Genomic DNA, 23,137 nt, shown 5'->3' with positions numbered 1-23,137 from the left:
ATACAGTAGAGAGCAATCGGGACCGAGTCTTCGACTCAAGGCTGGGGTATAAACAGAACAGAAAAGAAAGCAAGGACATAGTATGGCACCATTCCGGCGTTCTTTTTGTTTTGCTTGGCCGCAGTCACTGGCTGCTTTTTGAAACACCGGAGCATTGAAAAATGTTTTCTGTTCAACTGTTTCAATACGAAGTGAATGCACGGTGCTAGACCGGAACTTGCTAATAATTGGCACCAGCCAAACTAAACAATAATGTCACAGGGGTAGAAGACACAGAGGTATCAAGAGAGCGTGGGTATAATGAACGTCACTCGTCAAATCAAAAGAGCGTGATATCTGCTGGTCGTATCGCAGCCGAATTATAGTCATAACGGGTCATTATCGAAATAGATAGCTAAGAGATTATCGCATCGAGCACTGAGGCAGTCGAGGAGCTAGGTTTCACAGTGTTATACATCGAAGGATTGTCTCGGTTTCAAGAGCGGGTCGGGATTTCGGTGGAAGAGTGGGAAGTGTAGGACCTGGATATGAGATCCTGTATGAACTTGAAAAAGGATCGCTTTTTCGCGGACTTCGTCTCGGATTGCGACGTCTGCGAACGCATGGGGGCGACTGTCATTGGGCCAACGATTTCCTGGTCTCCAAGTTCAGGGAATTTGGCATTGTCGTGAAGACGCGGGATCTTGATCGCTTCACAGGGGTGGATGTTGGACTTGGTCAAACTCAGCCCCGCTCCCTCGTTCGCTTCAAGCTGTGCAAGGACCGATTTGTGATTCTGCTTCCACTGCCTATTGATCGAATCCCATTTCTCTTCCGTGAGCTTATATATCTTGGATGTGACCCCGTAGTGTTCGCCTGTGCGGACAAGGTGCTTGGCGTAGTTGCACCGAGCCAGATCCCAGTCTGCCCGAAGCTGTTGGAATGATTCGACATCGCAAGTTTCCGGGACATATGGTTCGGGTTTGATGGTGAAGTTTGCATGCCCGAGTTTATGCGCCCATTCGTCGCTCGGGTCAGACATGATGAACGGCGCTGGGCCATCCCCTGAGATAGTCCGCACCGTGTTCGCACGTGTCCTACTGATGGACGACATCGATGGCCTTGATGACAATGGTGGAGAGGGCAATCCTGCCATCTGGGGCTCTGCAGTCGCGTTGATATTGGGCTCCTCTGACACGTCCGCAACGGAGGGCGACTGCAGGGGCGAATGTACTGCGGACGGAGACGCGTCTGTGGGATGACCACCCATAAACGGTGGAAGCAAAGGAGTGGAAGTCTTGGGTCGCAGTTCTTCGATGCTCTGACTGTTTGCCTTTTCGATATCTAGCGGCAGAGTGCCAGACTCGCTCAATCGCTCCTCAAAAAAGGTCCTGGCCGGAGACGGCGGGTTACGCGTTTCGAGCTTGGAAACCGGACGCAGGACCGGGCTGACCAGGTTCGAAGACACCGAGTCAGCTCGTGAGAGGAACCCGTCGGTGAACGGTTCCTCTACGGATGCTGCGTCAGAGCCGTATTTCGCTTTCCATCGAGCCGAGATTTTCGAAATCCGGAAGCCGATGCGGGTGACGCCCTTCACAGAAGAGCTATCCGAACGCCGCTTTTTTGGTGAGCGCGGCGCACTCATCCCGGCATCTGTGAGGTCGTATCCGTCCGTGTCAAAGGTGGAGAAATAATAGTCTTCAGCATGGGAAGGTGATATGTACTGATCAAAATGTTCTTCTGTACAGTCAGTATCTCTAGGTAGATTGCGACAGTACAATGACAAAGGCAACTTACGGAAATAATCCGCCTCAAGTTCGCGATCCTCACGCTCCATAGGCTCCTCCTTCACACCCATTAATTGGGTCTTCACCGAACCAGAGGGCTCCATGGAATTGCCCATGGCTGGGGAGGAGACCAGGGACGAGACGGAGCTGGAGCACTTGGTATGCGCCTTGGTGGAGAAAACAGACACCGCAGGGGAAACAGGTGCGGAGGAATAGTTAGACAACGGCGACTGGGGAGGAATATAATGCGCCTGGGAGGAATCTGCGTTTGCGTCCGCACTGCTAGGTCTTCTGGAGTCAAAGAGCTGGGACAACTTGAACATGTCGCTTTCTTTGCGCGTGGCACAGCAACAGACGACAAGAAAGGACAGGGGCTGGGGGTCTTGATCAATTTGAAGGCGCCAGAGTCATCATCAGGCGGAGGCTTGAGCAATTGGAGAGGATGACTGGATGGATACGTGGCGGTGAACTGGGGGAAAACACAGGTGGGGTTGAGGATATAAAGACGGCGGTGGGCGGACGGTGACAGGAGGGATCTGGCATATGATATGCAGCAGGCGCGATAGGTCTGCGGGCGCTCCTTCCGCGGTCAGCCTGCGTTCAGCGGTTCGAATAACTGCGAGCATCCAGCATCACCAGAGCATTGGGACGAGGGAACAGTAGAGGCTGGCTGGGGCAGAACAAAGCACAACGGCGCAGGGTTCATGGGGATTGGGCCGCTTACACTTGGAGCTCAGGCTTGCCCGAAAGAGAAGACTGCCAGAGATCGAGAGCTTTGGGCAGGCCGGGATGCACGTCGTCACGGGAGACAGCGCAGAGAGCGATGGGCGATTGCGGAGGGAGAGGTGATATGGTTGGAGGCTGGAGAAGAGCGCAGAGGACGCTTGACAGATCCCCGCAGGACGAGGCGGCGAGTATCAAGGGCCTTTTCTGACAGTACGGATAGCCAGCGAGTTAGCAGCCCTTAGTGGTGTGGATGTACATGGAGACGCAAATCAGGTCCAGAACACAACAATGGACCTCTCTCCCGCGTCACCTGGGCTCAAGCAGTCAAGCTACAAGACAGCTCCAGCTAGAACCCATAAAACGGAGTCACAGCTATTCCTTTCTTCTTTCTCTCTTTTTTGTTGCTCTTTCTCTTCCCGCTGCTGCCAGCCAGCCACCTCGTGCGACTACAAAGAAATTCGATATGCGTTTTTCGGAATATTTACTCTACTGGTTTTCCAGAATTCTGGCGCGCCGCGGCATGGCAGCGAGACGCAACCGCCGGCCACGGATGACCCGCCGGGAAAAGCAAAAAGAAGCTCAACCGAAAGTTAAAAAAATACCAGTCACAGCACCTTTTTTACGTGTACCGACCGGTATCGCCAACGGTGGAGTCTCCGAGGTTCTAGCGACGAGTCACAGCTCCCTTCGCGCCGGCAAGATTTTCGACGAGAGGCCGGCGTGCATGGGACACCCTACGCCCCGTTCCAGCCCAGCGTCTGCGCGTGGAGTTTCCCGTCAGATCCCAGATCGCATGGCGATGGCTTCGCTCACGATGACTCTATACGGATAGATGGTCGACGATGCAGCTTACGGCGTACGAACGGCGGGGAAGGTCGGCATTGAAAGAGCTCCCGAAGTGACTCTTTACCTTTTCCCCTCCGCGAAGACGCAGAGAGGCAGTTCATAGAGGTTGGCGGTTGCGTATGGAATAAAGATGCGGATGGGGACGCTAGCTCGCAACCCATGCTCAGTCGTACCCGGAATTTCAGGCCGTAAAACCAGCCTCGTTCGCAAGGCCTGTGAGACTTGGGCGACTTTTGGGCTGTCTTCCATCCTTGATCCCAGCCTCGCCAGACATAGGTGGCGCGCCGCCCTGCAAGGGCAAACTTTTCAATTCGAGCTCTGCCACCAGTCACGGCCGATCTTCCATGCGGATATGGAAAATCGCGGGAGGGGAGGTGATCCGACTTGCGTCCATTTTGGCTACCAGGCCATACACAGAGCAGCAAAACCGTCGCTTCTGCCAAACCCAGGATTCAAACGTCAGAGCCTGAGCGGCAAGGCAGGGCTCCCGTTGGCCAAGTTCTTACAGCTGCACAACAGTGTAGGACGGAGGTACGGAATGCCGTACTTGGTCGTGAGCTGCAGAAATCGCAGCCATGTGTTGACATCTGACTGACCTCATGAACCATGAATCATACCTTGACCCGACATGGAAAGGAGTCGAAAGATAGTCGTTCATGCTCTTGCTTGATGGGGTGTGTTCGTTTCTGATCCTCGCCGCTGAAGCTCACTGATTGGACATGGAGGAGCTGCGACTGCTGCGACTCCACATGTTATGATGTTACACGTCTGCTGCGTCCATTTAGCTGAACTGGCAGCGTTCTTATCATCGCCATTATTCACCGTAAAATCAAGTGTCACAGAGTTCCTATGAATAATCATTGCTGTTGAGCACAAGGGCATGGTGTACAGGTAACTTCAAGGTAAGTTACGGAGGAGTTACTGCATCGCGCAGCCATGTTCGGGATGCTTCCACGGGTCTTCAACAGTAACGTGATCTCTCCACAAAAACATTTCCGAAAACAAACCACAGCCCTTTGCTGCTCCTCGGTACACAGCCAAGAACGGTGGAAAATTTTCTCTTCAGTCTGGAAAACGACGTCAGATCCACATGGCCAGAGCCGTCCAGTCGGGACGCCTGTACTCTGCACTTTGCCCGACGGGGACAACGGTCGCTGCGGCGGCAACTCGGGATCCAGCCTCCAGCACTGCCGTTTTGGGCCCTTTCCATGGTTCCGTGATTCCAGACTTTCTTCCCTTTTTCTTTTTTTCTTTCTGATACATGGTTTCAGAGTACTTCCTTTCTTCGCCAAGCCGCTCGGATAAACGCTCGCTCGCCATTCTGTCCCGCTCGCGTCTCCGCAGACTGTCATATCATTCCCTTTTTTGCGGTCACTTGGCAACTCGGATCAACTGAGCTGCGCCTGCTGCTTCTATTTCGAGCGCTAACCTGCCTCTCAGCCTCTGATGTCTCGAATTCTATCTCCGCCGTGGAGTTCAAGCTGGTTCACGAACTCAAAAACTTGAAAGGCCGCGTAACTACTGCGGGTACGACCGTTTCACTGCTTACAGTCCTGCACTGAATCTGGCAGTGGTGGTCGCCGCTGGTCGAACAAAAGTAACCATTGCGTTTCTGTAACGCGGAGATCGGAAGTCAAACGCACCGTTGTACCTAGGTTGAATATACCCACGGATATGCCCAAAGGTGTAATCTGATGAATACTCCGTTACCTACCTCGAGCAACTTTCATCAACGGCAATGATAAGCGCTCTCTGGATCTACAAATCAAATAGTCTGGAGCTTGATTAACTGAACTTGAAGCACTATCTCTACCTCTGTTTCCAGTATATCCTCCAGCTCTGGGAGCTAAACTCCAGGACCAGTGAGGCGGAGTCAAAAGAAACAAAGAAAGTACGGATTCAGAGCCTTGAAATATTACCACCTCTTTCAAGCTCTTTTCCTTTATCGTCTCATCCTTTGTTGTGAGTTTCATGAAACTTGAAACGACACGGATTTGAAACATGCCATCCTTCAGGGTCCTTTATCAAACCGACCCATAACCAATCCGACTTGCCTCGGACTGCAGCTCATTATTAATTATCAACTCCCTCCTTTATTTATTTATTTATTTATTTATGATACCCTCAAAACCACCGGTCATCATTATTAATGTTCAACGGCCGGGTTGACTTCAGACTGGAAACACTTCCGAATCAGTAATCAAAGACCTTGGAATCGAAGATTTGAAGTTAAAAATAGACCTCCCCACACGGACCTGCAGATTTCAAACCTCACGGGCTGCCGAACAGAAGAACGATGATGAAGCCCGAGCCTGAGCCCGAGAGTGAGAGTTTATTATTATTCATCTGCGTCATGACATAAAACGACATGACAACATACAGAGTAACTTTTGCCGCTGTCGCCAAGACGAAGCAGAACGAGAGTACCGATTTCAAGGAATTGGAACCGTTCATCTTGCCTGACTGCAAGTCTGATCATGATGGTCCGTTCGTTTGACTTCGAGAGCCGAGACTTTCTTGGCTCTGCATCTGCATCTGCATAACGCATCAAATAAGATAAACTAGGTTAGAGTAGGTAGGTAAACTAATATCATTGATAACGATTGATCTATGCGTGATACAATAATACAGTCGCAACGTTCGAGCTCCTTGAGCATGAGGGTCGCAGAGAGTTTATGGTACTCAATAGGTGTCTTGCGCTTTATAGCTCAAAGTGAAGAATCAGCAACGATTGGAGACCATTTGGAAAGATATCAAACATACAGAACTATGCATTGCGCGAGCTACAGTCCTTCATGTATATCGAAACGTATTCACTGTAACGGTGCTGAGGCCTTTCAACTCAGCCTCAAGACAAGCATCTGTCGCGTCTTTATTTTCTTTGAATCTGCTCCTAGTATCTCTTACCACTATTCTTTTTACCACACCCACCCCTTTCTTTCTCTGAGGCTCTTCCGCTTCTTCGCCCATTTTTCTCGACGCCCTCCTCGCCCACTACCTATGCCTCGCAAATCAGATCAGGCATTGAGCACGCTCATTTAGCTAAGTATGCCCTTCTACAGCCCTTTTTTGTGTGATGTGCGTCTTGGTACTTATCTGCCTCTGTCCCGTTTTTCTTCGCTGCCCAGTAGGTCAAGGTCTCTTGCCGTGATCCATGAGGTGAAACAGGCTGTGCTATCTTCAGAGAAAAAGGAATGTTTACTCCATCGAGCTAGGTCTATTGCCTCGCCAATCCGGCTTCAGGACTTGGGCAAGCACGGCAGTATTCAGCAGTGATGAAATATTCCTGGCAAACCTCAGCAATATGTTATCGCGCATTTTCTCCCCCGGTCTTGTCTATCAAGAGACACTGAGAAGACCCCCAATTTCCAAATACAAAAAGACCTGTCATGACCAGCCTCTCTTTTAAGGAGGGTGGTGTGGTCTGTCTCCCTACAGACAGCTTCTTACTCTCATCCAGTCTATGTTGTATAAATGCAGACTAGGTATATAAAGAGCCGCTTTCTATCTATGGCCAGTGATACGGCCAGAATGGGAGAAAAAAAATATCCATAACACCTGTATCTTGGACAACACCTGCCGGCATATATAGGTACTGTTACGCACTCCTTCGGTCCCGAGTCGCAACGGTGGCTTGGTCTAAGGTAGGGAGGCTTGGGCTTTGTAGGTCAAACACAAGAACAACAATCTCTGACTGATAGACAACGTGAGTCGTGACTAAGGTGAAGTAGAGCGCCTATTGAGTATGTATACTCAACAGTAGGTTAGCCTGTTGGCCTGCCAGTATATAACCAAGTAACAATGTGTTATTGAGCATGAAGAACTAAAGCTATCTATATAGTGGTAATAAGTATTCTTATATAGCCTAGTCCTTGTATACCATTCTGTATACCACCCCTTTTGGTATATCCTATAGTATACTCTGCTATATTCTCTGTATACCCTCTGTATATTATCTCTACGGTATACTGTTATACTGTAACGATGGACCCAAGACTTCTTAGGCGGAGGCTCGTTGGGTTTATCTTGAAGACAGAAAGCAAGGGAAAGAGATGGATGAACAGGCCGTTACCAGCAATGTTACTATCTGGATTGCTATTTGAGTTGACCACGGGGTCCCAATCCCCATGGTTAAGGAGCGTCTTTATATGCATTGTTAATCAAAATAGCCCTTCTGATTAGGAGACTGAATCGAAGAGTTGTCGATTCGCATGGCCTAATCGAAGGAGAAGGTCTGATTGTATCCTGATTGGTTTGCCGGTCTGTAGTTTCTCCGAGATCTTCCCCTCCTCATAGCCTCACTTCTGCAAGTGTCGTCGCATATACCTTGTATACCGGCCCGTGCGCCTGGTACACCTGGTATACTGGATCTTTATTTCCTCTGTTATGGGTCACATGACTGATTTCTTATCTTCCTTTCTTGTGGGGTATCGCTTGTCATGCAGGGCTATGTTGGACAGTGCTTAATTTGTTGGTTCATAATACTACCTTCCTTAATCAGTAAGCAGCTCAACTTCCCACTTCTCATCCCTCTCTACCTCTTGTCAATCTGCCTTCCCTAGATCATTTGATTCGCCTATCCTATACCATTCAATCTGCCTACCCTAGATTATTCGATTTGCCTATTCTAGATTATTTGATCTGCCTATTCTAGATTGTTTAATCTGCCTATATGAAAGATGAGCCCTTTTGACTACTACTGCTACTAGAAAATAGAATTTGCAAATAACTTCAAATTCAATGGTTTTCCTAAGGCGCTCTGCAAGGACTTAGTCCTATTTATGCACTACAGGGTACTTTAGTTGAAGTACCATTATTGTGACGGCGTGGCAAGAAGCTATATAAGCGAGAGCAATACGAAGCCGTTGGCTTCTTCCTAGTCTTTTGCCGGTAGCGCAGCGGTTTGGCTCCTAGAATGCTCCCTAGGAGCCACTCCGTGACAATTATCAGTAACATCAACAATGTCACGTGAGATAAATCGATATATCTGATAAAGAGCAAAAAAAGACTAGTCAAGGAATGCTACAAACTTACAGAGTGTCAAGGCTATACTACCAAATGTTAAGAGGAGGTAGAAAATTAAGTACTGCATCGTAGTAACGAGGTTTGACTGTAGGTACCCGGAATCTTTGTGGAGCTCCTTAGTGGCTCGCTTAGCCTATGAGCCCTTGTGCCACAGAAGATTTTCATATTACCTAATAGCCTGTGGCTGGTGCACAGTGGCCCAGATGACTCAATCCATTATTGCGTAACTTAGGTACTTTTCCCCCTCCCCCTCATTGACTTTCGGAAACAACCCTACTCCAATTTTCTCTACATTCCGTCTACCAGTGATTGAATAAAAATGGCTAAGCCTCGTGTCTGTCTTGCGTATTCCGGTATATTATCTCCTTGACTATCACGTATATTGGGCTGGAGAATAACTTGGCTTCTATAGGCGGTCTCGATACCAGCTGTATCCTCCGCTGGCTTATTGGTATATCCTTCCATCCTTAGCGTCATATCGCCTAGCTAACGACTCGAGAAGAGGAGGGTTACGATGTTGTCTGTTTCCTCGCCAATGTCGGACAGGAGGAAGATTGGGCTGCTGTTGAGCAGAAGGCCCTCAAGATTGGCGCCGAGAAGATGGTGATTGAGGATCTTCGAAAGGAGTTCATTACCGAACTATGTTTCCCCGCAATCCGTAAGGGAATCCATACCGCTCTGGCGCCAAGACCAATTGAATAATAACTTCTGTTACAGAGTGCAATGCTGTTTATGAAGGCCGATATCTACTAGGTGCGGCTTGATTTGCTATCTCTTATCTCTGGACCGGACCCGTTGACATAATATAGGGACAAGTTTGGCTCGTCCGGTTATCGCGAGGGCTCAGATCCGTACTGCTCAGAGAGAAAATTGTCAATATGTCAGCCACGGCGCAACAGGCAAGGGAAATGATCAAGTGAGGTTCGAACTGGCTTTCTACGCCATCCAGCCGTCGATCAAGATCATCGCGCCCTGGCGCGATCCGAAGTTCTTCCAGCGTTTTGCTGGCCGTAACGATCTCCTTGATTATGCAGCGAAGACTGGCATCCCTGTCACTTCCACTAAGGTGAATATTGACAAATACCGCTATCCCGAAATTCATGCTAATATAATAATCTAGGCCAAACCTTGGTCGATGGGTTCGTAACACGTTCCCCAGCGACACGGCTGATCTAGATTGAATACTGACTTCCTGGCTGAGACTCCAATTCTGCGCACTGCAGTTACGAGGCGGGTAGGTCACTTTAATTGTTCATTTGTCCTTTAACTTGGTGCATTGCTGACAGGTATTTAACCCAGGCGTCTTGGAAGATCCTGACCACACACCGCCTTCTGATATGTGGACGATGACAGCAGACCCTATGACCGCGCCCGATGAGCCTACCGATATCAAGATACACTTTGAGCAGGGCGTGCCCACTAAGCTTGTCACCCCGGATAAAGAATTTACGGACCCCGTCGAGCTATTCAACACGCTCAACAAGATTGGTTACAAGCACGGAATCGGCAGAATTGACATCGTCGAGAACAGATTCATCGGACTCAAGAGCCGCGGCTGTTATGATTGCAAGTCTTCCCCTTTCTTTTGAGCCCCTTCCCTTGTTAAAACATAATGGTCAGCCGCGGGGCAAAGCTCCGCGGCACGTACTATCCTATATGGTCGAAATATATCATCCCTGAACCCAATGGCTAACTATTTTTTTTAGCCCCAGCAATGACTATCCTCCGTGCTGCGCATATGGACCTTGAAGGTAGGTGTTACCTTTAATTCACAAAGTGCATGTAAACTAACTGTTCTTATAGGACTCGTTCTAGACGGACAGGTTCGGGCGTTGCGCGATCAATTTGTAACTCACAATTGGTCCATCCTTCTCTACAACGGCTAGTAAGTGGAGACAGTGGCTAGAAAATCTTAAAATCCCTTGTAATATTAACCCTCTTCTAGTTATTTCAGCCCAGAGCGGGAATTCATTGAGAACAGTCTCAAATTCAGTCAGAAGGCGAGTCCTCACCAAGTTATATTCAACCTTTTCAAACTATTATTAATCAATATAACAGCGAGTCAACGGCGAGGTCAGGCTGCGCTGCTACAAGGGTAACGCCTATATCCTCGGCAGGTCGAGCAGCACCGAAAAGCTGTATTCGGCCGAGGAGGCATCGATGGATTCGCTGCAGGATTTTGCTCCTGAGGATACGACAGGCTTTATCGCCATTCAGTCTATCAGGTATATCCCCATCATTCATCTGACATGGAGCATCTCGTATGTAGCTAATGAATTTTATCAGGCTCAAGAAGTATGGTCTGCAGAAGGCCGAGGAGGGAGAGAGTCTCAGCCGAGCATAGGCTTATGGACGGGGCTTCGTCGAGAGTGTTTTCACTTTAGACAGATCTCTGCCGGCACAGCCCCTTGTCACGGGCACGCGCCCTCCAGGCCAAATTCCCACCTGACGCATAGCACATGTTATTCCGGCTTTTCTTCTTGGTTCGGATCTTGAGATTAAGCCCTGTAAAAAATATGAAGGCGGATTTGATGTCAAGTATTAATGGGTCGCTGGTCATGTATCAGTCAGCTACCAAGATTAGCAAATAACTCGAGAGGACGCCAGAGCTCCCCAACCAGTACGAATAATGATGAACGTGCTTGAGGCAGTCAGGCAGTGGTTCGGCCACTGGCCATTCAGTTAGTTGTAATCACCTTCATCAGACTTGCAGCCCCACGAACTGGAATGATAACCCGACTGGTTACTCCGTCTCTAGTTTCCTGACACTCTAATCGTGCCCCCCCCCCTTTTTTTTCTTAGAACCTAAAGTGACCTCCAATTTTCCGGCACAGCGACAATAGTAGCACTAGCGATGGGGGATGATTCTGATTACTGCACTCTTTACTCCGTACACTCAGTCATGCTCACCCAAGTCACGCGACTGAAAAGCGGCATCATCCTCTATCTCACTCAGGCTTGACCACGCATAAGCCACACGGTTAGTAGTCGGGAGGGTGACCACCAGCGAATCCTGTCTGTTGTAAGAGTTTCTCTTTGCTTCCCTAAATTTCATTATTACTGTCTGCTTACTTGGTTAGAGCCTCGAGATAGCAGATATAATATGTATGAATAGAGTCACACAGATATTTGTTATCATATTTATCCGTTTCATCTCGAGGAGACCCACTATACTGTTAATAACAACACATGTGGAGCGACAAACAACAAGCCATGAAAAACAAGGATAAAAAAGAAAATGCTGACATTAACGACCCATACGTATAACGAATAAATCATTCGACAACTTTCGTTCAGTTCAGAATTGATTGACAATGACAATGACAAGCGACCCATTTTGTTTGAGACTCCATCCTCATCCTCGGTTTAGTCAATCAGTCACAGGGCTTTACATACATGGCAAATAGCAGTATAACCTCGATGTCCATTCCATAAATCTAAAGTAATGACAATTGATTTGCTAAAAAAAAAGCCAAAAACAAAACGAGTCGTGTTGTCCCTTCCACCTCCGTTTCTTAAAACTCTTTTTTGTTCTTCACGTCAACTTCTGCTTGATGAAGAAGGAACGGAGGTGCGAGAGCTGCCAGGCGCAGGTTGCGATGAGGACGGCGATCTGGATCAGGGTCCAGCGGACGACACGGGAGTTGGTGGCTTCGGACTGGTCACGGAATTCGGCTTCGCGTTCCTGTATTATTACCCCACGTCAGCTTTTCATATTTTTCACTCTGTATAGGATAGAGTGATTGATAAATGGCTACGCACCCGCTGAAACACCTGCTCCCTGCGAATGTCCTGCAACCGCGAATTCAGATCCTTGACCTTCTGCACGATATCCTCGATCTTGCCTTTGTCCTCGCTCTCGATCTTGCTCGTCTCGCCGATGGCCATGTCCAGCGTCAGTTTCACCGGCGCGGCCGTGTTGCCGGACAGCCATCCACCTCCGACGGCCTGCGTGTCGGCCGTGAAGCAGATCTTGTGCTGGCCCGAGTCGGCGGCGGAGAAGGTGAAGCGGCCCGAGTGGCCGCCGCGGTTGGTCATGACGCGGTGGTCGTTGTCGAAGGTCTCCTCGACGGTGATGAGCATGTTCAGGGTGGAGTCCAGGGCGTGTGTGTTCGACTGGTGGTTGTAGACTTCAGCTTTGTAGTTTCCTGTGGAAGTTAAAGGTGTCAGTTCAGTTACTATGTAAACATTGCCGGCAGACAATAAATAACAATTGTCTAAAATGAAGGTGTGTGTTGATCATTTGAGATATAAGTGAGACATACCAACCACCAGAGTGTCCTTGGGCAGCTCCTCGAAGAAACATTTCGGCTGGCGCCCTTCCATATAGAAATAGAGAGCGTGTGCGGGAGCGGAGATCGAGAGGATGGTGAGCACGGCGAAGGCCGTGGACAGCCATGACAATCGTGACCTCGAGGAAGCCATGGTGGACCGTATCTTGAAGTGAATGGGTAGGATCTCCTTTCTCTTGGCTTCACAGCAAAAGGTCGAGGTTGACACGCGGAGGATCTCCAGATCCAAGTAAACTAAGGGGGTTTCGGCGAGCTGGCACAACGGGGATCCAGGCTTGGCACGCGATCCGCCGCCGCAGGTCTTTGAGCCGCATCGCCTCTCTCGACGCTCAACCTTCCAACGCTTCCCCGCGCGTTCAGTCTCGTTCGTCAACGTCAACTGAGACCGTGCAGTGGTCCCGTGCAGACGGATATTATCTCTTAGATTGCGGATTTTGCCGTCATCGCGACCCTCGCGGTCGCAGATTCGCCATCATGGCCGCCGCAGATGTTCGCGACATGCTCGACCTGCCCGCGGACGGGCAGCAGCACCCAAAACCTCACAAGAAGCAAAAGGTAGTTGAGAAGAGGCCTGGTAAGTGCGCGTTTTTGGTTGTTGATCCATAGGTTTCGTCGCTGACTCTATTCCCAGAGGGTATCACGCGAGAGCTCTTCGCACTGCTCGGCGAGAGAGCGCCTCCGATCGCCATCCAAGAGAACAAATACAAGGGACGGCCAAAATGGATGAGCAAGTCGAGGGTCCGACCATGGTATGTTTTAGATTCTTGGTCTTTGTCAGTATCGTGCATCTGCTGATGTTTCGACTAGGCGAATGACGCCTTTCACCAACGGCGCCCGCTCCGACGGTCTCGTTCTTCGCCATTGGCAGCGACAGCCAGATATCGCCAACCAGCCTCCACCGGAAGATGGCATGGATCTGGATGAGAAGAAGGAGGATGCCGAAGCCCCCAAGCCTCCAGAGCAGGAATACCCCTTCGTGAAATACAACATCAAGGCTCAAGTCCCGAAACGGTATACGGACGAGCAGTACAACCGGCACTTGAAGAGCGATGACTGGTCGCGGGAAGAGACGGACTATCTGATGGATCTGGTCGAAGAGTACGATCTACGATGGGTCGTGATAGCCGATCGCTACGATTACCAACCACATCAGCCTGCAGACGCAGAGGCAAATGCTACAGCACTCGTACCGGCGAAAAGATACCGGACGATGGAGCAGATGAAGGCCCGTTACTACACCGTTGCTGCGAACATGCTGGCTCTCGAACACCCACCGTCTGAGATGTCGGAGGCTGAGTTTGATCTCTACGAGAAAATGATGAAATTTGACCCGGACCGGGAGAGAGCCCGCAAGGACCTGGCCGCTCTGCAGCTCAACCGCACAGCGGACGAAGTTCGCGAGGAAGGGATCCTTCTGGAAGAGCTCAAGCGCATCACAGCCAACGAGCAGAACTTCATCACCGAACGCCGGGAGCTTTACCAGAGACTGGAAGTGCCCGTCAGCGTGGGCAACACGACCATGTACCAGTCCAGCCAGGGCCTGTCACAGCTCCTTCAGACCCTCCTCCAGGCAGACAAGAGCAAGAAGAGGCGCTCGATACTCGGCCCCGAAGGCGGAGCGCCCAGTCCCGCAAGCCAGACTCCACAAAACGCCCCCAGCAACGTCCGCGACAGCAGGGCAGACACCCCTACCGGTCCTGCCGCCGCAGCATCCACCAAGAAAGCCGCCGCCCAAGCGAACAAGGAGGCCCAGCAGCAGGCCGTCAAGACGCTCACACCAGCCGAGGAGGCCAGGTATGGCGTGCAGCACCACGACCGTCTCGCGCCGGGCGTGCAGTTCCGCAGCGACAAGGCCCAGAAGCTCACGCAGGCCAAATCGAACATCCAGTCGCAGAAGCTGGCCGCCGCGCTCGCGGAGCTGGAGGTCCCGCTGCGTCTGGTGATGCCGACGGAGCGCGTCTGCAAGGAATTCGAGAAGCTGATCCACTCGGTGAACCTGTTGCTGGATGCGAGAAAGGTGGGCGAGAAGGTCGAGAGCGAGATCAGGGTCCTCGAGGCTGCCAAGGAAGAAAGGGAACGCAAAGAGAGAGAGGCTCAGCAGCAGCAGCAGCAAGGAAAGGAAAAGGAAAAGGACAACAACAAGACCGAAGTCAAGACAGAGTCGACGGAGGAAGGGCAGCCCGTCCCCTCTTCTGCCGGTGGAGAAGAAAAAGATGGAGGAGGGGGAGAAGCTCCCGCCTCTGCCACTGCCACTGCCGGCGCTCCTTCTGGCGAAGCTTCTTCTTCTAACGCTACTGCTGCGTCGGGAGGATCGGGTGAGAAAACGGACGGTGCCGGAGAGGCACCTAAGCAATCTGACGCCGAGGCTTCGTCAGCTGGTGCCGGCAACGCAGCTGCAGACAGTAGCAGTACGCCGTCGGGGTCTGGGAACTCGCATAAACGCTCCGCCAGCGTTCTCAGCAGCGTCAGCGATAAGAGCAATAAAAGGCAGAAGAAGTAGGCCTGGAGAAAGAATCTTGCAATGCTCTTCTTTCTTCATTTTCGTTCCTTGTTTCTCTTTGTTTTACTATACCACTGTGATTTGGATTGGATGGGTTATTGGGTTCTTTTAAGGGCTGTTTTATAGAGTAACTTCTGTTGCGGTTATATGGAAACCGCCACGACTTTAATGAGAATATATCTACGAAAAAAACAAGGATCCGGTGCCAATCTATACTTTCTAAGACATCTACTGCTATCGCATCAGAAGAAAGGGCAACAAGTCTTTTACCGATACTTTTGGGCGACATAGAGAAAAAAAAAGTAAGCAGCTTCTCTACCTCTCCACATCCGTCTCTGCTTTGAGTTTTAGGGATCGACTGTTCTCATGCTACTTGGGGGTAGACGTTACTGTACGGATCCTTGTCCATAACGATAACGACAGATGTCCTCTGCATAAGCTTCATAGCGCTGACAGGGTGGCGTCCTGGGATCTTGGAGACGAAAAAATAACAAATGGCCCTAGCGTTATCTATTATCTGATGATAAGGCTGCTTTTTTCATCTGATGCTTAACTAAACAGACATTAAGCATAACTCAGCCCCAGAGTTTCCACATTTCACTCACTCACTCTCACTCTCGGACGAAAGAGAAGCGATGCTGTCCACCACACCACCGGGAAAAGATCTTGAGTTAGTAAATATTATTATTATTGACTAAAGTCGGGAACTTGACGGCACGGCATCCTTTGCTTTCCTTTCCTTTGAATGTTGGGCACCCACGCGTGAGAACCATCCGCACCAATATTAAGACACTGACTGCTGCAGCCCTCGAGGGTGTCAGCCCCCAAACTTCTTGATAATCCAAGCATTAAGAATCTTGTGGATCCAATATGGGTCTCCGTAGCGAGGTTTCAACCCAATAAACATGATGACCCGTCTTCGTTTCACATGCAGATCCTTGTCCGTAAGTTAAAAATCTAGCACTGCTAGCGCGGAGGCACGGTCCGGGTTCAGCATGTGGCATGTCCTGGGTTTTTGCATGGCCCGTTCTCGGCGAGCATGAGACTAGGTAAACATCGGGAGCGTTCGGCTAAGGAGGGAGTTGGATAGTCCACACGAAAGCCATGAGATCTATAGAGTCTGTTGATGAGAATATTAAGTATATGCGGAAGACAACTGCTGTGATGCCCTTTAGTTGAAACGGGTCAGTAGATACCTAGGTCGGTTAGGACGTAGACTATGTGTTTACCCAGGTATGAAGTATATATTATTTAGTCCCAATACCTAGAAGTTAGCGGAAACTGCAGTTTCCGCTTGGAGAGAGCATTGTTGTATGTGTGGGGAGTAACCCTGGGAGTCCGTCCTGATGCTGTTCTTAGCAACAATCTAGGCTAGACGATCAATGGGGTCTGTGATTGATAGAACTTTCCCCATCAAGTGTAGGATCTGTTTCCGATTAGAAGATCTGGTTGCTCTTAAGAAATGCTCTTCCAGATTGACGCATGCCAAGTAAGTCTGGCTAAGGGGGAGGTGGCGGCTGCTGTGTTGAAATCCGAGGTCTCGGTGAACCTGCTTCGATGATACCCTCACATGCATAGTTGCCTAGGTATGGAGTAGGTTTCCCGTCAACACGGTCGTCTTTGCCCCCTGCAGAGGACGTGCCACCTGGTCAGTGATGGGGTGTTGGTGGTGATCCACGTAATGTCGAGAGGCGAGCCAGAGGATCTGACATTGCTGGTGGTAATGCATTAGCCATGGGACTTGATAATCGGGCAACATATCGGAGGACCAGGGATGGGCGCATGGCGGCTCGGGCGCACACAGCAGCCCATGGTGTCAGAGATAAGATGGCTGTCGTCAGAACATGCCCATGTGTCAGCCTTCATGATAATAAGAATAAAAGGAGAAACGCGCCCGCACCGGCTCAAGCCTATAACAGCCCAGGCAGCTTCGGCTCTGCAAGGGATGGTCAGCCAGAAATGTGCGTCGTGCGGAGAAGGTGGCATAACATGTCTCTCCGCACCAGGATCGGCCATGTTTCCGGGGAGAAGCTGCACACCGGAGTGCGGGATGGGAAGCGATCCGACGCAGTCTCGAACAAAGGGCATGGTCCATCGTGTCGTCGCGTCCCTCACAGCGACGCCAACTCTGTAGCTCCTCCCCGGCGGTTTCTTCCAATCATACAGCGTTCCCGTGCTCCGAGCTACACTTAATGTTTGTGTAGGCTGTAGGCTTTGCTGCTCTGAGTCCGTTGAACCTCTATCTCCACGCGTTCGACCTGGCTGCCCGCACGGTGGACATGAACTTTGCCCCTCACAGACTCAGTTGTAGGCATAGAGCGGATCGTAGTCTGTCGGGAGAGTCGCAGGAGCCGGAACAGACGCCGGGTGACGGCGGCATGAGATACTCGATTGGGTCGGGGTGGAACCGTGTGATGCCGGCGGGCCTTCCTCGCAACGCACTTATCACTCCGTCCTCTCCGTCTCCCTCTTCTCTGCTCTGCTCTCCTCCCTCCTCGCTGTCTCCCTCCAGTCGATCAATAATAATATCCCCAGAAAAGACAGTCATCCCGACAAGAGTAGGGCCAGCCAAAACTCATCCCTCACGGACAATCCCGGAATCTTCCAGCCTGTTCTCTGATATTATTTCTTCTCTTCCCAACCGCCAGCCAACATGCGCGCCACCACCGTTCTGCGCAACGCCGCGAGGACCCCTCTGATCAAGTTCGTCGGCAAGCGTACAATTCCTCGTATGTCTTCCGTCCTGCAATGATGTTTGTGGTGATCGAAGTCTAATTCATTCCGTCTTGCAGAGTCCATCGACCACACTCCCCGAGCCCACCCCGCCTCTCCCACCGGCGTCCTGCCGGACTCCTTCGCTGCCTACCGCTCCAAGGCTCAGCAGCACGGTCCTCTCAACGCTCCTGGCCGTCTCTCGTCCCTCTCCTACGGTGCCATCGGCCGCCACCCTGGTGCCTCTCTGGGTCCCGTTGAGCCGAACCCAGGCGAGTTCTTCGACCGTCAGGAGCTGCCCGCGCGCTTCCACCGCCTGCCATGGACTGAGGCAGAGATCGAGGCTATCGAGACTGGAGGCGCCAGCCTGTTCAACTAAATTTTATGCCAGTAATCCACATGATTACGAAGGACAATAGATTTTGACGGTCGAGGTGGGCTGACAAATGCCATGTTGACGAGGACGGGGAAGGAACAACAGAACAGCAGGGTAATTGGAGACCACACAAATGAACGGCTCACCCGCTTCCTCAAGAGGTTCTCTTTTCTATCCATGATGGACGGTCTCCCTTAAATCATTGCCCTGATGATTTTGGACATCCCCCGTTGGTCCATGGATCGCGGCATGTCTCTCACCCTGACACCTCACTTGTGCACCAACCTCCTCACACGCTTGCAAACGACTGCCGTATAGACTGGCAGGGACTGGATTTCCGGTGGTTATCTGTATTCTCCTCTCCTTTTTCGTGTCAATTCGGAGCGTTGGTGCTTTGCCGTGCTGCTCGCGTATGTCCCCGGTCTGATTCTTTTTCTTCATTTTTTTTTCCTCTTGGTGCCTATCGGTTATTCCAGCAGCTGTCTTGCTGCACAGGCGGGGTCTTTTTTCCATGCATTAGTACATACTACATTGATCGTTTATCAATCACTGCTTAAAAGCATGCGGTGTAGACAGATAGATCTAGCTACTCTTTTGACCGACATGATGTCGGTGCTCTCGGGAATGAAACAGGTATCAGATAGACATTAAAACCAGTCTCCTCAACCAGCAAACCGCACCAATTGAGGGATAGGAAATTCATAGTTGACCTCCCCTGCGCTAACAGCTCCCAATGAGCAACAGACCCAAGGTTGCATACGTTTACACCCCCCGAAACGTCGAAACGTCATCCCCGCTCTCCGCAAACGGCCACGGGGCTGGAGCAACCCGTAGACGCAGCCAACCACAATCACGCACTTTCAACCTCTGTCTCCTTCCCTTCTACCAGACAACCTCATCCATTCATACATCTACGTACATAGGGCTGGCCCACTATCCATCTACCACATCCAATCGCACCGCATGAATATCAGGCTTTCATATAATCGTTAAGTAATCTAATCAGGACAGGACAGGACAGGCACTGAAAGATGTGAACAAGATGACGTCCAGGGGCACCACCACTATTATAACCATCGCCGAAACCGACGAGGTTGGCACCCCCACTGCGACGTATGTCTACTCGGAGTCTGTGGTAGATGCGGATGGGGCGGGTAAGAAGAAGAAGAAGAAGAAGAAGAAGGGGAGGATTGATGTTGTGGTGAGTTAATTGCGTTCGAACTCGAGTTTGATTTGGCATCGTGTCTTTGATGGTCCTGCTTTCGTATTGCGTTCTTGGTTGTTTGGTTAATTTGTTGGTTTCTTTTTATTTGTATGATTCATGTGATACGGGATAGGCAGGGATGGTGTGCTTTGTTTTGGTTTGTTGATTAACGCCTCCTATATGGAATATCGAATGGGCAGGGAGGTCTTGATTTGATTTTTTTTTTTCTGTATCTGCAGATTGGCCTTTGTTGATCAAGAATTTGGAGACGTTGTTGTATATCAATTCTGGATTGATGCTGTTGTCGCGCTTCTCGATCTTTTGTTTGGGTTTATAGTTCCATTCTTTGAGAAGGATTAGTCTTGGTTCAAGTTGTGATCTCTCACTCTCGTTGCTCCTCTGGTTTTCAAGTTTATCTCCGCGATGTATCTCTCCTTTATGTCTTTCCAAGATACACTTGAGCTGTCTTTGTTTATTGGCTCATTTTGGGTATGAGTTTTCTCATGGCTGTCAATTTCATCGCAGCATATTTGCTCATTATATGTCGAATCTGCCATTTCCACGATTAATTTCCGGTCTCTCATTTCCATCTTTCCTTCTGGAACCGTATAGCACCCTCAATCCAAATTTTCAATTGCAAGCATGCGGGCCAGGAGTACAAAGGAGACACCGATATCTGTCAATCCAACTAGCTGATTGCTTATGTATTCCAGCCACCATCATTACTACTATCGTCGTCTCCATCAAGATCATCATCACTCACGTCGCTCTTGAATGTCTTCCTGCCCGCAGGATATCCACACAGCGTTAGTAGTGATTATCTTGAGTGAGCGTACCTCATTAATCTGGCTGCCTTATTTTCTTGGTTTCTCAATGCGTCCTTCTTTCTCCCTTAGAATTACGAAACCCGAAGGAGCCAATATGTCTAGATTGATCGAATGACGAAAGGCTAATGCAAATGGTATCTCCTTTGTCCCTGATTTAGATATCGGATATATGTGAGTTTCCGGCAGTTTCATTTCATTCACTGTTCTATCCTATTATCACCTTACAGAAAGAACCCTGAATACAGCCAACTATATATCGACATACACTGTTCCTATCTGTACCACCACGCCGACGCAGCATACTGATCGATCCTCAGGACACCCTCCAAGCATTCTTGAGCGCCATTGCAGGACTACTATCCTCTCGAGCAGTCTTACAAGGTCCGTTGGCCCTTGCTCCTTTCTCAATCTTCAAATATAGTCACATTTCCCCTCTCCATTATAATTATCAACCATCAAAATAATCGCATCAACATCGTTGACGACAACGACAGGCGTCGGTGTCGGCGATGCCACCGCCTCCCTGACCTCCGCCCTCCTCTTACAGATCCTGCAAGACTCCTCCGGCCGGATCGCGACGGTCCTCTTCGCGCACCGCATCGGCACGGCCATCGAGCCCGAGTGCAAGACGTACCGGCTCGCAGCGGACGTGTTCAACGATGCAGCCATCATCCTGGACTGCTTGTCGCCGCTGGTCGGGACGAAAGCAGGAAGGGTGGGTGTCCTCAGTGCCGCGGGGGTGATGAGGGCGCTGTGTGGAGTTGCGGGGGCAAGTTCGAAGGCGAGTCTGAGTGCGCATTTTGCGCGGTGGGGGAATTTGGGGGAGGTTAATGCTGTAAGTTTATACTATCTGTCGTCCTTCTTGTTGATTTCTCAATTGGAGATATATGTTATGTCATCGTCCTGCGAGGATATGGATACGTTGATATCAACGATCGATCTAATCCAGACGACATATATACTTGTTCTTAACGAAACGAGCAAATCTAACAACCTACCAAAACAGAAAAACACCTCCCAAGAAACCACAATCTCCCTCCTGGGCATGCTCGTCAGTCACTCCTCCCCCAATCCTTCCCTCCCTATCCATCATCCAACTCCTCCAACTGACGAACGAACAGGTCGGCTCCCTCCTCGTCTCCAACATCACCACCCCCCTCGCAACCTGGACCGCCCTCATCTGCCTCCTAACCCTACATCTAGCCACCAACTACGCCGCCGTGCGGGCCGTACACATGACGAGCCTGAACCGGCAGCGCGCGAATATCGTCTTCTCAGCCTTACTCGGGTCGGATCCGGGATTAGACGTAGATTCGTTGAGCTCTGGAGAATACAATAGTTATGCACAGAAGGAGGAGGGTGGGAAAGAGGTGGAGGAAGAGGAAGAAAATGGATGGAAAATCCTGACACCGAAAGAGGTAGCGCGTCGGGAGAGGACCTTCGAGAGGGATGGGGTGCTACGCTGGACTTTTGAGTCTCCTCCATCATTATCAACATCATCATCATCAGCAGCAGCAGCAGCAGCAGCAGCAGCAGCAGCAGGAGGAGGAGGAGGAGGATCGTCACAAATCCTCGGATCCTGCCGCATCGGCGTACCCCTGAAAGATCTCCTTCTCAACTCCCCTACATCCATATCCAGATCCACATCCAGATCCTCTACAGCCATCCAACCTCAACCACAACCCTCCCTCCCACACCTGCTGAACATCTTCACCTCAGAATCCTATATCCTCTCCATCTCCGTCTCAACCTCAACCCCCCGCACCAATACCAACACCAAGACCTGCACCGCAACCATCATCCTCAAAACCCACCACACCCCGCAAACCCATCTAAAAGCATGGACGCACGCCTTGCTCGCTGCGAAGACCATCCTCACATCCTCCTCATCATCTTTTTCCTCTACTCCGCATCTCCATCCCCAGAAGAAAGAGAAAGAGAAAGAAAAGTACAACGATGACGATGAAGCCGATAACAAGAACAGCGAGATAATTCTGTCCGTGCTATCCCACACCCTCTCCTTCCTCAACGCATCGGCCCGGTTCGAGCGGTACCTGAACCGGTTGAGCGTCGCGGGGTGGGATGTGGATGATGGTGCGGCGGTGGAGATGGGGGTTGATGGACATGGACGGCGGAGGGTCCATGTCCAAGTTCAACGAGAATCGGGATTAGATCTGGATGTGGAAGGAAAAGAGGAAGAGAAGGAGAGAGAAAAAAACCCACCCATCAACAAGAATTGAGTAGTGAGTGAGTGGATAAAACCAACGAGTCCGGATCGAGAGTAATTAAAACCAAAGATTGGTACCTATGAGTGAGGTGAGGTCGAATTGGTCGATGCGTGCTCCGTGATATGTATGATAATGGTATGATATGATATGGTATGGCATGGTATGGTATGTACTGTACTGTACTGTATGGGATGCTATTGATATCAATATTCTCTAGGATGGATTGAGACTGGGAACGGGAATGGGAAAGGCTAAGTTAGGTCAGGTTATGTCAAGAGGCGATGAGCAGCAACTGGATTAGTCCGCGACAACATCTTTATCGTGTCTAGAATATCGTATCGATAGATCATCCTGAATAACAGCATAGCAATACGGGCTAGAATGGGGGCAAGATGGAGGAGACGAGACTTACGATGTTGAAAGCGACAACTGATCCTCTATTCGATTCCTGGAGCTACCTGATAGAGCAGAACCCAGTGATCAAGGCTAAGGATTACGGAGATAGACAGCAGTCAAGAAGCAAGTTAGCAACTGACAGGCATGGGGTATCTATTGATTCGATCGAATCGTACACGACACAGGCCAAGCTACCTGGCGCACAAGAACAAGATCATGAAAAGTAAAACAAGATGAGC

General features: G+C 50.2%; 11 protein-coding genes across 11 annotated transcripts; 5 read left to right on the top strand and 6 right to left on the bottom strand.

Annotated features, from left to right (window-relative positions):
- Positions 1–475: 475 nt before the first annotated feature.
- Positions 476–2,089, bottom strand: VTN00DRAFT_1330 (uncharacterized protein; the record flags this gene model as incomplete). The annotated part of the gene is made up of 2 exons (XM_069427426.1): positions 476–1,716; positions 1,777–2,089. The coding sequence occupies 2 exons, from the start codon at positions 2,087–2,089 to the stop codon at positions 476–478; spliced, it is 1,554 nt and encodes a 517-aa protein (XP_069292032.1).
- Positions 2,090–3,012: 923 nt separating this feature from the next.
- VTN00DRAFT_1329 (uncharacterized protein) lies at positions 3,013–3,324 on the top strand (the record flags this gene model as incomplete). Its single annotated transcript, XM_069427424.1, has 1 exon — positions 3,013–3,324. One exon carries the CDS (start codon positions 3,013–3,015, stop codon positions 3,322–3,324), a length of 312 nt encoding a protein of 103 aa, XP_069292031.1.
- Positions 3,325–4,418: 1,094 nt separating this feature from the next.
- VTN00DRAFT_1328 (uncharacterized protein) lies at positions 4,419–4,658 on the bottom strand (the record flags this gene model as incomplete). Its single annotated transcript, XM_069427423.1, has 1 exon — positions 4,419–4,658. The coding sequence occupies one exon, from the start codon at positions 4,656–4,658 to the stop codon at positions 4,419–4,421; it is 240 nt and encodes a 79-aa protein (XP_069292030.1).
- Positions 4,659–8,682: 4,024 nt separating this feature from the next.
- VTN00DRAFT_1327 (uncharacterized protein) lies at positions 8,683–10,707 on the top strand (the record flags this gene model as incomplete). Its single annotated transcript, XM_069427422.1, has 13 exons — positions 8,683–8,716; positions 8,776–8,814; positions 8,866–9,021; positions 9,081–9,116; positions 9,173–9,429; positions 9,484–9,502; positions 9,565–9,597; positions 9,663–9,929; positions 10,070–10,114; positions 10,167–10,248; positions 10,309–10,363; positions 10,422–10,588; positions 10,650–10,707. The coding sequence occupies 13 exons, from the start codon at positions 8,683–8,685 to the stop codon at positions 10,705–10,707; spliced, it is 1,248 nt and encodes a 415-aa protein (XP_069292029.1).
- A 2-nt stretch (positions 10,708–10,709) lies between these two features.
- Positions 10,710–11,791, bottom strand: VTN00DRAFT_1326 (uncharacterized protein; the record flags this gene model as incomplete). The annotated part of the gene is made up of 3 exons (XM_069427421.1): positions 10,710–10,868; positions 10,939–11,033; positions 11,746–11,791. The coding sequence occupies 3 exons, from the start codon at positions 11,789–11,791 to the stop codon at positions 10,710–10,712; spliced, it is 300 nt and encodes a 99-aa protein (XP_069292028.1).
- A 107-nt stretch (positions 11,792–11,898) lies between these two features.
- Positions 11,899–12,788, bottom strand: VTN00DRAFT_1325 (uncharacterized protein; the record flags this gene model as incomplete). The annotated part of the gene is made up of 3 exons (XM_069427420.1): positions 11,899–12,048; positions 12,126–12,511; positions 12,629–12,788. The coding sequence occupies 3 exons, from the start codon at positions 12,786–12,788 to the stop codon at positions 11,899–11,901; spliced, it is 696 nt and encodes a 231-aa protein (XP_069292027.1).
- Positions 12,789–13,129: 341 nt separating this feature from the next.
- Positions 13,130–15,155, top strand: VTN00DRAFT_1324 (uncharacterized protein; the record flags this gene model as incomplete). Its single annotated transcript, XM_069427419.1, has 3 exons — positions 13,130–13,229; positions 13,287–13,404; positions 13,463–15,155. The coding sequence occupies 3 exons, from the start codon at positions 13,130–13,132 to the stop codon at positions 15,153–15,155; spliced, it is 1,911 nt and encodes a 636-aa protein (XP_069292026.1).
- A 1,728-nt stretch (positions 15,156–16,883) lies between these two features.
- Positions 16,884–17,243, bottom strand: VTN00DRAFT_1323 (uncharacterized protein; the record flags this gene model as incomplete). Its single annotated transcript, XM_069427418.1, has 2 exons — positions 16,884–16,986; positions 17,056–17,243. The coding sequence occupies 2 exons, from the start codon at positions 17,241–17,243 to the stop codon at positions 16,884–16,886; spliced, it is 291 nt and encodes a 96-aa protein (XP_069292025.1).
- Positions 17,244–17,808: 565 nt separating this feature from the next.
- Positions 17,809–18,380, top strand: VTN00DRAFT_1322 (uncharacterized protein; the record flags this gene model as incomplete). The annotated part of the gene is made up of 3 exons (XM_069427417.1): positions 17,809–17,884; positions 17,948–18,236; positions 18,302–18,380. The coding sequence occupies 3 exons, from the start codon at positions 17,809–17,811 to the stop codon at positions 18,378–18,380; spliced, it is 444 nt and encodes a 147-aa protein (XP_069292024.1).
- Positions 18,381–18,414: 34 nt separating this feature from the next.
- VTN00DRAFT_1321 (uncharacterized protein) lies at positions 18,415–18,756 on the bottom strand (the record flags this gene model as incomplete). The annotated part of the gene is made up of 1 exon (XM_069427416.1): positions 18,415–18,756. The coding sequence occupies one exon, from the start codon at positions 18,754–18,756 to the stop codon at positions 18,415–18,417; it is 342 nt and encodes a 113-aa protein (XP_069292023.1).
- Positions 18,757–19,285: 529 nt separating this feature from the next.
- On the top strand, positions 19,286–23,125 carry VTN00DRAFT_1320 (uncharacterized protein; the record flags this gene model as incomplete). The annotated part of the gene is made up of 7 exons (XM_069427415.1): positions 19,286–19,444; positions 20,161–20,273; positions 20,433–20,445; positions 20,592–20,655; positions 20,769–21,109; positions 21,396–22,368; positions 22,926–23,125. 7 exons carry the CDS (start codon positions 19,286–19,288, stop codon positions 23,123–23,125), a joined length of 1,863 nt encoding a protein of 620 aa, XP_069292022.1.
- Positions 23,126–23,137: the final 12 nt, after the last annotated feature.

The sequence above is a fragment of the Thermoascus crustaceus genome (genome assembly GCF_041956765.1).
Source record: "Thermoascus crustaceus strain CBS 181.67 unplaced genomic scaffold VTN00scaffold_1, whole genome shotgun sequence".
Taxonomy (NCBI): domain Eukaryota; kingdom Fungi; phylum Ascomycota; class Eurotiomycetes; order Eurotiales; family Thermoascaceae; genus Thermoascus; species Thermoascus crustaceus.
This window is presented reverse-complemented; position numbering and strand designations above follow the sequence as displayed.